The following is a 15,196-nucleotide window of genomic DNA, read 5'->3' on the forward strand; positions in this document are numbered from 1 at the left end:
AAAATAAATAACTGGCAACAAATTAAAGGAGAGAAAAGCTTACAGTACAAACTCTTTTAAAGGGATATGAAGATCATTCATGTGCGATTCAGACAGAAAATACAATTAAAAAAAAAGTTTCCAATTGACTTCTATTATCAAATTTGCTTTGTTCCAAAGGTATTCTTTGTTGGAAAGATCCATAGGCAGTGTCTGCAACACTACATGGCAATAAATAGCACTGCCCTCTTAGTGCTCTTGCAATTGGATAACATTCTTGCAAAACAGTTGCCATGTAGTGCTTCAGACACGAGCCCGTTCTTGAGTGTAGATTCCCGTTTTCAACAAACTATACAAAAAGAACAAACAATTTTATAATAGAAAACAATAAGAAAGTCGTTTAAAATTGCATTCTCTATCTGAATCATTAAAGGGACATAATACTCATATGCTAAATCACTTGAAACTGTAAAAAGCTGACAGGAAAATATCACCTGAGCATCTCTATGTAAAAAAGGAAGATATTTTACCTCACAATCTCCTCAGCTCAACAGAGTAAGTTCTGTGTAAAAAGTTATACTTCAGTTACTGTGCAGTTACTGCTCAGCTGCAGGTAAAAAAAAATATATATAAAGACATCAACTGCAGCCAATCAGCATCAACAGTGCTGAGGTCATGAACTCTTTTACTGTGATCTCATGAGATTTCATAATAAACTTCCCTAAACTGAATAGGGAAATAAAATGAGTGTGCACAAAGATCGCTCCTTTGCCTGTCCCGGGACAGACATACAGATTTGCTGCTTAAAGTCCTTTGCAATGGGGTTTGAATACTTAGGACATTTTGAGGTAAAATATCTTTATGTTTTACATAGAGATGTTCAGGTGATATTTTCTAGTCAGCTTTTTACAGCTATGCTGCATCACTTTCATGTTTAACATTCGGGTATCATGGCCCTTTAAGTTAAAGAAAATTTTTAAGTTAAAGTGAATGTAAATTTGAATGAATAAGTAACCGTTTTTTAAAAATACTATTAAAAACAGGGGCAGTTTCATTCATTCATTAAAATTTACATTAAAGCATTTTTTGTTTTTTTTTGTTTTTGTTTTTTTAAATACCTTTTTCTTTAGGAAGCCCAGACTGGCATCCTCCGCCCGCAGCTCCTCTGGACTTAGCATTGCAATGACAAAACCGACTTCCTCCAATCTCTGCAAGCACCCCAAGGCATCCAGCTCGTGAGGCCATGCAACGATTGGAGGAAGCCGGTTTCGTCATTGCTGTGCTAAGTACAGCAGGAGAAGCGGGCAGAAGAAAAAGTATTAAAAAAATAAATAAAAAATAATACGTTTCAATGTAAATTTTAATGAACAAAACTGCCCCTGCTTTTAATAGTATTTTTAAAAACCGGGCACTTAATCATTCAAATTTCCATTCACTTTAAATGCACACGCTGTAGCAAATGAGAGCAAGTCATCTTTCTACTATTATAGACTTTTAATAAAAAAAGGAAAGGCATTGCAATATACATTCATTATATGCTTGACAAATTGTCTGAACCAACAACAAACACACAGTGATTGATTAGAGCTGGTTTGCCGATCAAAGGGACAACAAAGTGCAAAAAAGAAAACGCTCTAAAGTTTTTCTTGTAAATAGGGTTGCCACCTCAGCCATGTTTTCCTGGACACTTATGAGTTACACATGCTGCAGGGGTGTGCAGGGAGGAACATTTATTGTGTTTCTGGACAGCACCAGTTCCTATTCCTCCCTGCACACCCTGCAGCATGCGTAACTTATAAGTGTTCTGTATTTTAAGGGACGGGTGGCAACCCTACGGTGTATATAACAATGTGCTTAACACATTGCTATCGCCAACTACAGAGGCATTAACGGTAGCTATATACAAATATATTAGACTCACTTTAACAAGTTAGGTCCAAAAGATGACAGAACGCCAATATAAGGCCAACAATACAATTCTTTGATTTCTTCCAATCTCAGCTCTTCTCACACATACAGTATTTATCTAAAACACTGGAAAAAACAATAGCTCTGAGTATTTCAGATTCTCCTCTTGAATGAGCCCCTAAGGAAGGATAATCACTAATCTCAAAGAGCATATCACGCAGCCTTGGCGATTCTACAGCTCCCCAGCTAGGCTTACCTTGGTAATCAGGAACCAAATGGCATCTGCCACTAACCAGAATGTGTCCCACTGTGATATATTGGTATAAGACACCATACAGGACTTATATTCAAAATATAAAACCCTACCAAGATCACTTGGGGGTTATTTATTAAAAATATTAAATATTTTAAAAAAATAATGCAGAACGCGTTTCGCAAAATAAACAGTATTGCTTACTCAAGCAGCATAACACTCACACACACAAGGTATACATACACGATAACCCCATCCCTATATAATGACAGGTATATGCCTCTTGTCACTGGCTCAGCTAGGTGTGTTCAGGCTACTCCAGTAGCACATTGTTTCTTTGAAGCTGTTTTAACCATGTTTAACTCCCTTGCAGATTCCTAGACTTAAAGGGACTGTATACACTAGATTTTTATATGATCTATTTAGAATAGCCTATACAGGTTTCTTTTTAAAAAGAAAAAAACAATAGTTTTGCTTATTTTTAAATAACATTGCGCTGATTTTTTGTGCAGACTCCTAGCCAAGCCCAAAGTGTTATGAGAATACTGTATTGATTTGTAGATCAGTATCTGTGCTCCTAGAATTTTACCCTGGCTTTTTGGTTTATTCTCTATATATCTAACATATAACAGATGTAAAATAGTCAACATGCACTGGGGATAAAAATGTTTAGACTAATGTAGATCTCTTTGCTAACTTATATTGTTTCTTTAAAAAAAAACTAATCCATTTGACACTATTAGCCATGGAGCTGAATATGCTAAATAGATAAAAGATTAGTAAAGTAAGGTAGAACACATGGAAGTGTCAGACGTTTAGCTCCCTGGTTACAGAGTGGCACTTGCAAAACAAATACTGCAGTGAGCGTATAAATCTAACTGTAGGTGTCATGTCTCCAGGAAAAAAATAGATTTGTAGCTTTTTTCCAATATTTAACAAATATAGCTTTGAATAAGTTAAACTCATGGAATAAAGCAACTTGATATTAGTAATTGATAAATGATTTGTGTAAATAAAAAATAATACAGAGTGGAAAATCTGAGGAAGAGATTCTTGGAGAAAACTCACTCAGAAATAAGATTTGTCTTACAAGAGACAGGCTGTATTAATGACAAAAAATAATACACTCTGTGCGCACAAGAGAAAAATAGGAGACAAAAATGGTGAGCAAAAAGATAGAAAAAATAAGTATCCGCTAATTATAATATGTAAACTTGAATTGACAAAATATACTTTGTAAGTTATAAGATAATCTTACTTGAGGCCAAAAACAGTTTATGAGCTTGAGGAAGTTTGTACCTGATCGGAGACTGAAATGTATCGAAGACACAGCTGGGAAGCAGCGTTATTGATTAGGCAGCGTTCACTGAATAGGTCAGAGAGGAGGAGGCTGCAAGATGCGAGTGCTGTAGCGATCCTGTGATACAGCGTGTGAGATGACGTCACAGATTCAGGCTATAGATTACGGCAAGGGATAAATACCTTGGAGAAGTAAGTTTTGGAAGATATAATCACTTGAGATACACTTTGAAAGTGAAAACTTGATCCAATGTAGATGATTCTCAAAAATTAGTTAAAGGCTTGAGAGAGTAGAAACGGAGGAACAGCAAGTTCTTCAGAAACACAACTTCAATAATCAAGCATTAAACAGGTGTGTCTGATATCCTTTTATAGGTGAATAGTAAAGGTGGACAAAGGGATTTAAGGTGGAATCATGACAGTAGGTTTGTTCCTTAAAAAAATAAACGTACACAGACAATACCCAACCCTCATATACAATTATGTTCTGCTTTTTCCTCACATACTGCAGCGGAGCCCCGCGTCTGGCAGCTTTCTACCCTGCCACCGGTAGTGCCATCCTGTAACCCCCACAGTCTGGGGCAGCTTTCTATCCTGTAACCCCACAGTCTGGGGCAGCTTTCTACCCTGTCACCGGTAGTACCATCCTGTAACCCCACCGTCTGGGGCAGCTTTCTACCCTGTCACTGGTAGTACCATCCTGTAACCCCACCGTCTGGGGCAGCTTTCTACCCTATCACCGGTAGTACCATCCTGTAACCCCACCGTCTGGGGCAGCTTTCTACCCTGTCACCGGTAGTACCATCCTGTAACCCCACCATCTGGGGCAGCTTTCTACCCTGTCACTGGTAGTACCATCCTGTAACCCCACCGTCTGGGGCAGCTTTCTACCCTGTCACTGGTAGTGCCATCCTGTAACCCCACCGTCTGGGGCAGCTTTCTACCCTGTCACCGGTAGTACCATCCTGTAACCCCACCGTCTGGGGCAGCTTTCTACCCTGTCACCGGTAGTGGCATCCTGTAACCCCACCGTCTGGGTTAAGGCATATACTTAAATGTTTAAATAGTATTCATCCTGTTAAATGTTTATTTTTAATGTTAAATCTTACTCTGATGAAGGCAGCTGATCTCCCTGTGTAAAATCTGATTTTCTCTTAAAGGGACAGTCTATTTGTTAATTTTTATTGTTTAAATAGATAGCACCTTTACTATCCATTTATCAGCTTTGCATAACCAACATTGTTAGATTAATATACTTTATAACCTCTAAGTTTGCCTGTTTCTAAGCCCCTGCAGACTGCCCCTTATCTCAGTACCTTTTTTTTTTTTTTAGATTTTTACAATCTTGCTTATAGCCAGACAGTGCTAGTTCCTGTGTGTGCTCACTCCCGTGGAGAATGATAATGGTTATACAAGACCCAGCACTGATTGGCTAAACGAGATAAGGGCAGTCTGCAGGTGTTTGGATACAGGCAGAGGTAAGAAATATATTAAAGGGACAGTCAAGTTAAAAAAAAAAAAACTTTCATGATTCAAATAGGACATGTAATTTTAAACAACTTTCCAGTTTACTTTTATCACCAATTTTGCTTTGTTCCCTGGGTATTCTTAGTTGAAAGCAAAATCTAGGAGGTTCATATGCTAATTTCTTAGACCTTGAAGGCCGCCTCTAATCTAAATGCATTTTGACAGTTTTTTTACCACTGGAGGGCACTAGTTCATGTCTTTCATTTAGATAACATTGAGCTCATGCACGTGAATTTACTGAGGAGTGAGCGCTGATTGGCTAAAATGCAAATCTGTCAAAAGAACTGAAATAAGGAGGCAGTCTGCGGAGGTTTAGATACTAGGTAATTACAGAGGTAAAGGTGTATTATAACAGTGTTGATTACGCGAAACTGGGGAACGGTTAATTAAGGGATTATCTACCTTTTAAAACAACAAAAATTTGGTGTGACTGTCCCTTTAATATAACAGTGATAATATGTAAAACTGGGAATGTGTAATAAAGGAATTATCTATCTTTTTAAACAATAACAATTTTCAAGTAGACTGTCCCTTTAAATTCTGAGGCAGGTGCTGCAGCCTATGCACAACAGTATCACCCTCTCTATAACTTATAGAAGATTGTTTCCTTGCCTCGTCTACAGGGAAATTCCTCCAAGTTCATCTGGGTTTCTTCATGCATTGTTACAAATATTGTTGAACACCACTGCCATATAGGGCTCGATTTATCAAGCCCTTCTCCTCCCTATAACTGCAGCTTCGCACAAGAGAACCTGCAGTCAGTCTTTAGGAAAGAAGCGGTCATCAGACACAAGAGAACCTGCAGTCAGTATTTATCAAGCAGCGGTCATCAGACACAAGAGAACCTGCAGTCAGTCTTTAGGAAAGAAGCGGTCATCAGACACAAGAGAACCTGCAGTCAGTCTTTAGGAAAGAAGCGGTCATCAGACACAAGAGAACCTGCAGTCAGTATTTATCAAGCAGCGGTCATCAGACACAAGAGAACCTGCAGTAAGTATTTATCAAGCAGTGGTCATCAGACACAAGAGAACCTGCAGTCAGTATTTATCAAGCAGCAGTCATCAGACACAAGAAAACCTGCAGTCAGTATTTATCAAGCAGCAGTCATCAGACACAAGAGAACCTGCAGTCAGTATTTATCAAGCAGCAGTCATCAGACACAAGAGAACCTGCAGTCAGTATTTATCAAGCAGCGGTCATCAGACACAAGAGAACCTGCAGTCAGTATTTATCAAGCAGCTGTCATCAGACACAAGAGAACCTGCAGTCAGTATTTATCAAGCAGTGGTCATCAGACACAAGAGAACCTGCAGTCAGTATTTATCAAGCAGCGGTCATCAGACACAAGAGAACCTGCAGTCAGTATTTATCAAGCAGCAGTCATCAGACACAAGAGAACCTGCTGTCAGTATTTATCAAGCAGCGGCCATTAGAGACAAGAGAACCTGCAGTCAGTATTTATCAAGCAGCGGCCATTAGAGACAAGAGAACCTGCAGTCAGTATTTATCAAGCAGCGGTCATCAGACACAAGAGAACCTGCAGTCAGTATTTATCAAGCAGCAGTCATCAGACACAAGAGAACCTGCAGTCAGTATTTATCAAGCAGCGGTCATCAGACACAAGGGAACCTGCAGTCAGTATTTATCAAGCAGCGGTCATCAGACACAAGATACCCTGCAGTCAGTATTTATCAAGCAGCGGTCATCAGACACAAGAGAACCTGCAGTCAGTATTTATCAAGCAGCGGTCATCAGACACAAGGGAACCTGCAGTCAGTATTTATCAAGCAGCGGTTATCGGACACAAGAGACCCTGCAGTCAGTATTTATCAAGCAGCAGTCATCAGACACAAGAGAACCTGCAGTCAGTATTTATCAAGCAGGAGTCAGACACAAGAGAACCTGCAGTCAGTATTTATCAAGCAGCGGTCATCAGACACAAGAGAACCTGCAGTCAGTATTTATCAAGCAGCGGTCAGACACAAGAGAACCTGCAGTCAGTATTTATCAAGCAGAGGTCATCAGACACAAGAGAACCTACAGTCAGTATTTATCAAGCAGCGGTCATCAGGCACAAGAGAACCTGCAGTCAGTATTTATCAAGCAGAGGTCATCAGACACAAGAGAATCTGCAATCAGTATTTATCAAGCAGCAGTCAGACCGCTGCTTCCCTACCCTGTTCACCTCTTAGGTGGAGAATTTCAATCTCTCCAGTCTCGTCCAACTGGGGAGATTGACAGCTCCTGCTTGTGCGCGATTGGCGGTGCGTGGGCAGGGTTGCATGCGAGCGCAAATGAGCGCTCTTGTGCAATATTAAATTCAGGCAGCCGATTGCTGCCCACCAGAAGAAAGGTCGGGAGGACAGGGGTGAATAGTACGCCCCCTGTCCACTAGTGGATGATAAATGCAGCCCATAGTCATCAGAACACATTCCTCAGCAGCTCATTTTCAGCAGATGAGACCAAGAGAAGGTTCTAACTTATAATTCTTTTAGCTGTAGGCTCCTTCTCTTAGTCTCCTTTGCTGAATCTTAGCTCGTTCCCATGAGAGCACAGAGGTATTTTAAGGTATGTGCATTGATCACTTTATGGCAGCAGCGGTTTCAACAATGTTTATAACAATACATAGACACGTGCAAGCTCCTGAATTTACCAGTGAGTTCTTATGGGAAGGAGCGAAGTTACAGCAAACAAAAGCAAGAGGTAAAATTGATAACGGCAGTAAATTATTTTTTAAATTGTTTGCTTTATCTTAATCATAAAAGATTAATTTTAACTTTATGTTCCTTTAAGCCACCTGAGAAAATTGCAGCCAAATGAAGCCTGGCTCCAGTAGTGGGACAATACAGAACGACCCCTGGCTTAATAACCATGGTACAAGACAGAATTTTGGCACCAAGGGCATATTAGCAGCTGGGTTTGTCAAGCAATGAGGTACGCGTCTCAAAAAAATAAAATAAAATGCATTATTAAAAAGGGGCAAAAATCCCAAAAATGTTCTCATGATTCAGAGAATGTGATTGTAAATGACTTTCTAATTTACTTTTATAATACAATTTGATCTCTTGATATCCTGAATATAAAAGCATACATAGGTACGTAGGTTCAGGAGCAGCAGTGCATTACTGGGAGCTAGCTGTCAATAAGTGGCTACACATAAATGCAGCTTGTCATTCGCTCACCAAGTGTTAAAGGGACACTGAACCCAAATTTTTTCTTTCGGGATTCAGATAGAGCATGCAATTTTAAGCAATTTCCTAATTTACTCCTATTGTCAATTTTTCTTTGTTCTCTTGCTATCTTTATTTGAAAAAGAAGGCATCTAAGCTTTTTTTTAGGTTCAGAACTCTGGACAGCCCTTTTTTATTGGTGGATGAATTTATCCACCAATCAGCAAGGACAACTTAGGTTGTTCACCAAAAATGGGCCGGCATCTACACTTACATTCTTGCATTTCAAATAAAGATACCAAGAAAATTTGATAATAGGAGTAAATTAGAAAGATGCTTAACATTTAATGCTCTATCTGAAACACAAAAGAAAAAATTTGGGTTCAGTGTCCCTTTAAGTTAGCACCCAGTAGTGCATTGCTGCTCCTTCAACACAGAATTCCAATTGAATGAAGCAAATTGGAAAGTTGTTTAAAATCATATGCTTTTTCTGAATCACAAAAAAATGTGGGTTTCATGCAGTGTAAGCAGTTCAGCTAACAGTAGGTTTTCCAATTTTTCAGACAATGTTTTGATATATTTTTATACTTTTATGTGACTGGTCATCTATCTCCCTTGCTGACTTCCTCATATTTATCAAACCTAGCTGCACTTCCACAAATTAACACTTCCTGCTCCAATATATAAGAGATTCAAAATTCCACACTATATACTAAAGAGGAAAGAAAATGAATGACTGTATGGGGTTGGCATCTGGGATCTTGATTGAATTTTAAATTGCTCTACAATAGGAAAAAGGGATATTAGGAAGTATCAATATGTTAACCCCCTGCAATTGCAGCATCTAAAACACAATCGTATAAATGGTTGCAGGGTAAAGGTGAGTAAAGTCAAATCTGTATCAACAGAATCCCTGTATACGTACAATGAGTATGTTTCTGTGCACATAAATCTGATGATAATGCACTAGATAAATGCTGTAATGTGACCACCAGTCTAAATGTAGAATGACTGTGGCACACTGCATCTCTCTTTAGATGGCAAGTGAGCACATGAATCTAACTGCATGATTTATACTGGAAAACGATGATGATGCTCAGGTTGCACCCTATTTCTGCTGACCCTGCTCCTCACAGGCTGCCCCTCACCTCTGCTGACCCTGCTCCTCACAGGCTGCCCCTCACCCCTGCTGACCCTGCTCCTCACAGGCCGCCCCTCACCCCTGCTCCTCACAGGCTGCCCCTCACCCCTGCTGACCCTGCTCCTCACAGGCTGCCCCTCACCCCTGCTGACCCTGCTCCTCACAGGCTGCCCCTCACCCCTGCTGACCCTGCTCCTCACAGGCTGCCCCTCACCCCTGCTGACCCTGCTCCTCACAGGCTGCCCCTCACCCCTGCTGACCCTGCTCCTCACCCCTGCTGACCCTGCTCCTCACAGGCTGCCCCTCACCCCTGCTGACCCTGCTCCTCACAGGCTGCCCCTCACCTCTGCTGACCCTGCTCCTCACAGGCTGCCCCTCACCTCTGCTGACCCTGCTCCTCACAGGCTGCCCCTCACCTCTGCTGACCCTGCTCCTCACAGGCTGCCCCTCACCTCTGCTGACCCTGCTCCTCACAGGCTGCCCCTCACCTCTGCTGACCCTGCTCCTCACAGGCTGCCCCTCATCTCTGCTGACCCTGCTCCTCACAGGCTGCCCCTCACCTCTTCTGACCCTGCTCCTCACAGGCTGCCCCTCACCTCTGCTGACCCCTGCTCCTCACAGGCTGCCCCTCACCTCTGCTGACCCTGCTCCTCACAGGCTGCCCCTCACCTCTGCTGACCCTGCTCCTCACAGGCTGCCCCTCACCTCTGCTGACCCTGCTCCTCACAGGCTGCCCCTCACCTCTGCTGACCCTGCTCCTCACAGGCTGCCCCTCACCTCTGCTGACCCTGCTCCTCACAGGCTGCCCCTCACCTCTGCTGACCCTGCTCCTCACAGGCTGCCCCTCACCTCTGCTGACCCTGCTCCTCACAGGCTGCCCCTCACCTCTGCTGACCCTGCTCCTCACAGGCTGCCCCTCACCTCTGCTGACCCTGCTCCTCACAGGCTGCCCCTCACCTCTTCTGACCCTGCTCCTCACAGGCTGCCCCTCACCTCTTCTGACCCTGCTCCTCACAGGCTGCCCCTCACCTCTTCTGACCCTGCTCCTCACAGGCTGCCCCTTACCTCTTCTGACCCTGCTGATTCTTTTGATTGGACCCCAGTTCTTAACCCTTACTGTCTGCTCCATGCCACATCTACTGACGCTGTTCTCTCTATGTCTACACCCCAACGCCTCTGCAGCTCCCTCACAGGCTGCACCCCAACGCCTCTGCAGCTCCCTCACAGGCTGCACCCCAACTCCTCTGCAGCTCCCTCACAGGCTGCACCCCAACGCCTCTGCAGCTCCCTTACAGGCTGCACCCCAAAGCCTCTGCAGCTCCCTCACAGGCTGCACCCCAAATTGCACCTCACCTCCTCTGCTGCTCCCTCACAGATTGCACCCCACCACCTCTGCTGCTCACACACAAATTGCACCCCACCACCTCTGCTGCTCACACACAAATTGCACCCCACCACCTCTGCTGCTCACACACAGATTGCACCCCACCACCTCTGCTGCTCACACACAGATTGCACCCCACCACCTCTGCTGCTCACACACAGATTGCACCCCACCACCTCTGCTGCTCACACACAGATTGCACCCCACCACCTCTGCTGCTCACACACAGATTGCACCCCACCACCTCTGCTGCTCACACACAGATTGCACCCCACCACCTCTGCTGCTCACACACAGATTGCACCCCACCACCTCTGCTGCTCACACACAGATTGCACCCCACCACCTCTGCTGCTCACACACAGATTGCACCCCAACACCTCTGCTGCTCACACCCTGGCTATACCCCAACACCTCTGCTGCTCCCTCCTAGTTTGCACACCACCCCAATGTCTGCTGCTTCCTCACAGGCTGCACCCTACTTCTTGTTCTACCTCCCCCTCCCCAGCACCCCCGTGCACCAACCTAATACCCCCACATGACAGTGTCTAGCAGTGCAGTCATTCCAGCTGCAGATCCCCTCCCACCTTGTGTCACACCGCCTGTGCCCTCCCGCACCATGACAGGTAGCAGCGTGCTCTCCCTTCTCAGGACCTCAGCTCTTACCTCGGGTTCTACCACTTCATGATAAGCTGGAGGTGGGTCAAATCCACTGCTTCCCCGGTTGCTGCCATCCCCGCTCCCCCTTTGACCACTGTCCATAGGTTCATAGCCGTAGTCCAGCCCGGGCCTCTCGTTAGTGAGTAGCGCCACCGCCTCATTAATATCGTTCTTTGCCAGGCGCAGGGCCTTACGGATAGTGCTCGGATCCGAGAAGCCCATGCACAGCAGGGTGGTCATGTGCTGCTCCTCTTCGGTCTCCATTTTTCCACTGCCCCCTCTCCTGTCACGGGAAATCAGACTGTAAACCTCTCCGGAGCGCCTCTGTGCGCCGCCATGTTTACTCCCCCTCCCAGCTGCAACACCTCTGCCCCGCCCAGAGCCAGGCCCAAACTGGGGAGGGGTGGGGCGAAAGTGTGTCACATGACACATCACATGATTATGGAGGGAATGTGCGGCCATATTGCGGTTGGCAGAGAATTACAGCATGGATTTGTAAGGAAAAACAATAATGATCAAAATTGAAACATTTTAAATATTTTGCTAATACTTTAAACGATAGCAATTTGTATCTTAATAGCTTCCAGGGAAACCATATCTTAGAGTTTCTGTATAGTTTCCATATTTGCAGCATAGCCACGCCCATATATGGTTTATATAGCCACGCCCACTAAAAACCACGCCCAATGCTGTAGTATACTTTAGTTCTACTGACTGTTTAAATGGATAAGACAGTTATATTATTTTATTTATTTATTTATAAAATATTTTACCAGGAAGGATACATTGAGATTTCTCTCGTTTTCAAGTATTTCCTGGGATCACAAAACATTGCATTGATACAATAGGGTACAATAAAATACAAAAACAATAATAATACACAATATATGCAAACATTTAACATAGAGCAGGTACGAAATATTTAATCAACCATGACAGGAGCATTCTGTTTGAGATATGTAGAGAGGGATCTCTTAAAGGATATTAGGCTTGGGAAGCTTTGAATGTGTGCAGGAGGTCATTTCATAATTGTGGCGCTCTGTAGGAAAAGGAGGATCGAGCTGCTTTCTTTTTGTATTGAGGCAAGCTAAATAATGTGCTGTTATTGGATCGGAGGTTATAGGAGGTGGGAATAGCAGGGGAGAGCATTCTGCTCAGGTAGGGTGGGAGCTTCCCAGAAAGGCTCTTAAAGACAAGGCAGGAAAGATGGAGGGGTGCGTCTGGATTCCAGCGACAGCCAGTTTAGTTCTTTTAGCATGTCACAATGGTTGGTCCTGTAGTTACATTGTAGCACAAAGCGGCAGAACGAGTTATATAACGTATTTAGTTTATTAAGGTGAGTTTGCGGAGCAGGTGCATATACTATGTCCCCATAATCCAAGATAGGCATCAGCATTTGCTGTACAATCTTTTCCTTTACTGTAGGGCTGAGGCAAGATTTGTTTCTGTACAGGGCACCTAGTTTTGGATAAAGTTTAGAGGCAAGTTTTTCTATGTGGAGTCCAAAAGATAGATTGGGGTCTAACAACATACCTAAGTATTTAAAAGAGTGGACTGCGGTCAGCGTGCAATTGGATTTTGTTTTGATGCGAAGATGGGTATTTTGTAATTTTTTGTATTTTATGTCCCGTTCTAAAGATCATTGTGCCCGTTTTGTCAGTGTTTAGGAAGAGTTTGTTTTCCGAGATCCACTTTTCAACCTCTGTGAACTGGTCTTGGAGCACTGCTTCAAGCTGCGGCAGATCAGATTTGTTTGCATAGATTACCGTGTCTGCGTACATGTGTACAGTTGAGGATTTGCAGACATTAGGCAAATCATTTATAAATAATGTGAATAGTAGGGGGCCGAGAATGGAACCTTGGGGAACACCACACATGACTGGGAGAGGGAGGGAGTCACTGTTAGAGACAGAGACATATTGTAATCGATCCAATACATATGATTTAAACCAGGTTAATGGGCGATCAGCAATACCAGAGTTTTTTTAGTTTGAGAAGTAGTAGGTCATGGTCCACTGTGTCAAAAGCCTTTGCAAAATCAAGGAAAATAGCTCCAGTTAGGTCTCCTTGTTCCATGCCAGTTTGGATGTCGTTGCAAACTTTTAGGAGGGCAGTTGTAGTGGAGTGATTCAATCTAAAACCTGATTGATCAGGGGTCAGATAGTTAGAAAGTTGATAATACTCGCATAATTGCGTATGGACACATTTTTCTAAGATTTTTGACAATACAGGGAGCAATGATATAGGACGATAGTTAGAAACCAAGGTTAACTCCCCACTTTTATGAATAGGCACTACTCTTGCAGTTTTCCAGAGTTTGGGTATGTATCCAGACACCAAGGATTCGTTAATTAGGGTTGCGACAGGCTTAGCAATTGCCGGCCCACTGAGCTTCAACAGCATTGCTGGGATTTGATCAGGTCCTGACTGGTTTTTCATTTTTAGATTATCAAGGTGTTTCTTAATGACATTGAAAGGTACAGGTCTAAAATTGAACTTTTCTGTATTGGGTCTTTGCTGTTTTAGTGGGGCCTGATCCACATTTGTAGCTTCAGGATGTGTGCCATTTATTAGTTTGTCAATCAGGGTGGTGGGGCATCCTACAAAATAATTGTTAAAGGCATTTGCTACTTCTAAGGGGAGTTGCATATTAAACTTTCATGATTCAGGTAAAACAGGTAATGTTTAAATTCACATCTGCTTTGTAATCTTGAGTTCCTTTGTTGAACATAATATGTACATATCCTCAGCAGAAATGCACTACTGGGAGATAGCTGTTTATTGGTGGCTAAACACATTTGTCTTGTCATTGGCTCACTAAATGTGCTCAGATAGCACTTAGCAGTGCATTGTTACTTTGGAACTCACTATATATATATATATATATATATATATATATATATATATATATATATATATATATATATATATATATATATATATATATATATATATAAAACTGTGTGTTTAATCACTTTTGGAGATCCTCTGGTAAATCTCTGGCAGCAACTTCGTCTTTAATCGCATCAGAGAGCCCATGACAGAAGGCGGCTACAAGGGCTTCATTGTCCCAACCTACCTCTGTGGCAAGTGTACGGAACTCAATGGCATACTGAGCAACAGATCTCGTACCTTGCTGAATGGACATGAGTCGTTTAGCAGCAGAAGAGGAGCGAGCCGGAACATCAAATACCCTTCGAAAGGAGGCCACAAATTCAGGGTAATTTGAAATCACAGGTTTATGAGTCTCCCACAAGGGATTAGCCCAGACAAGAGCTGTGTCAGAGAGTAACAAGGTGAGAAATCCCACCTTAGCTCTGTCAGAGGGAAATGCCTGAGGTAACATCTCAAAGTAAATGCCAACCTGGTTCAAAAACCCTCTGCACTGAATAGGATCGCCTCCATATCGCTGAGGTAGAGGTGCAGAACCGGACATGATCCTGGTAGGACTAGGTGCAGCAGCGGAAACATGAGCAGCCATAACTTGTGGGACACTCTAATCCAAATGTGCAGTGCGAGTCAGCAGGGTTTGCAGGGCTAGTGCAAATTGATCCAAGCTGTGATCCTGTTCATCCATCCTAGAATTGATGGTAGGTAAAAGGGGATTATTAGCACCATCAGGATTCATGGCCCTTGCGTAATGTCAGGGTGCCAGGAATCAGACTGAGACGAGAAGTGCAAAAATAATCACATCTTTATTAATAACAAAAAATAATAAAAAGTCCACAAGTCAAATAACAAGCCAGGAGTCAAAGCCAGAGCTGGTAGTCAGACGAGCCGAGTCAGGAGCCAAAGCGAGTAGTCAGACGAGCCGAGTCAGGAACCAGGAGGGACGTCAGACAGCCAGGTAATACACAGGAACTCACAAACAGGTC

At 43.2% G+C, this 15,196-nt stretch overlaps 2 protein-coding genes across 2 annotated transcripts in view; one reads left to right on the forward strand and one right to left on the reverse strand.

Annotated features, from left to right (window-relative positions):
- LOC128640796 (ubiquitin carboxyl-terminal hydrolase 24) overlaps positions 1 to 9,919 on the forward strand; it is a 152,644-nt gene extending 142,725 nt beyond the window's left edge. Inside the window, exons 19-20 of the mRNA XM_053693216.1 lie at positions 9,010 to 9,016; positions 9,273 to 9,919. Coding sequence (XP_053549191.1) covers positions 9,010 to 9,016; positions 9,273 to 9,919 — 654 coding nt within the window. The remainder of the gene's footprint in view (positions 1 to 9,009; positions 9,017 to 9,272) is intronic.
- Positions 9,920 to 11,186: 1,267 nt separating this feature from the next.
- Positions 11,187 to 11,701, reverse strand: LOC128640797 (ubiquitin carboxyl-terminal hydrolase 24-like). The gene has a single exon (XM_053693217.1). It carries the CDS (start codon positions 11,583 to 11,585, stop codon positions 11,187 to 11,189), a length of 399 nt encoding a protein of 132 aa, XP_053549192.1. The 5' UTR covers positions 11,586 to 11,701.
- Positions 11,702 to 15,196: the final 3,495 nt, after the last annotated feature.

Source organism: Bombina bombina, chromosome 10, assembly GCF_027579735.1.
Source record: "Bombina bombina isolate aBomBom1 chromosome 10, aBomBom1.pri, whole genome shotgun sequence".
NCBI classification, from domain to species: Eukaryota; Metazoa; Chordata; class Amphibia; order Anura; family Bombinatoridae; genus Bombina; species Bombina bombina.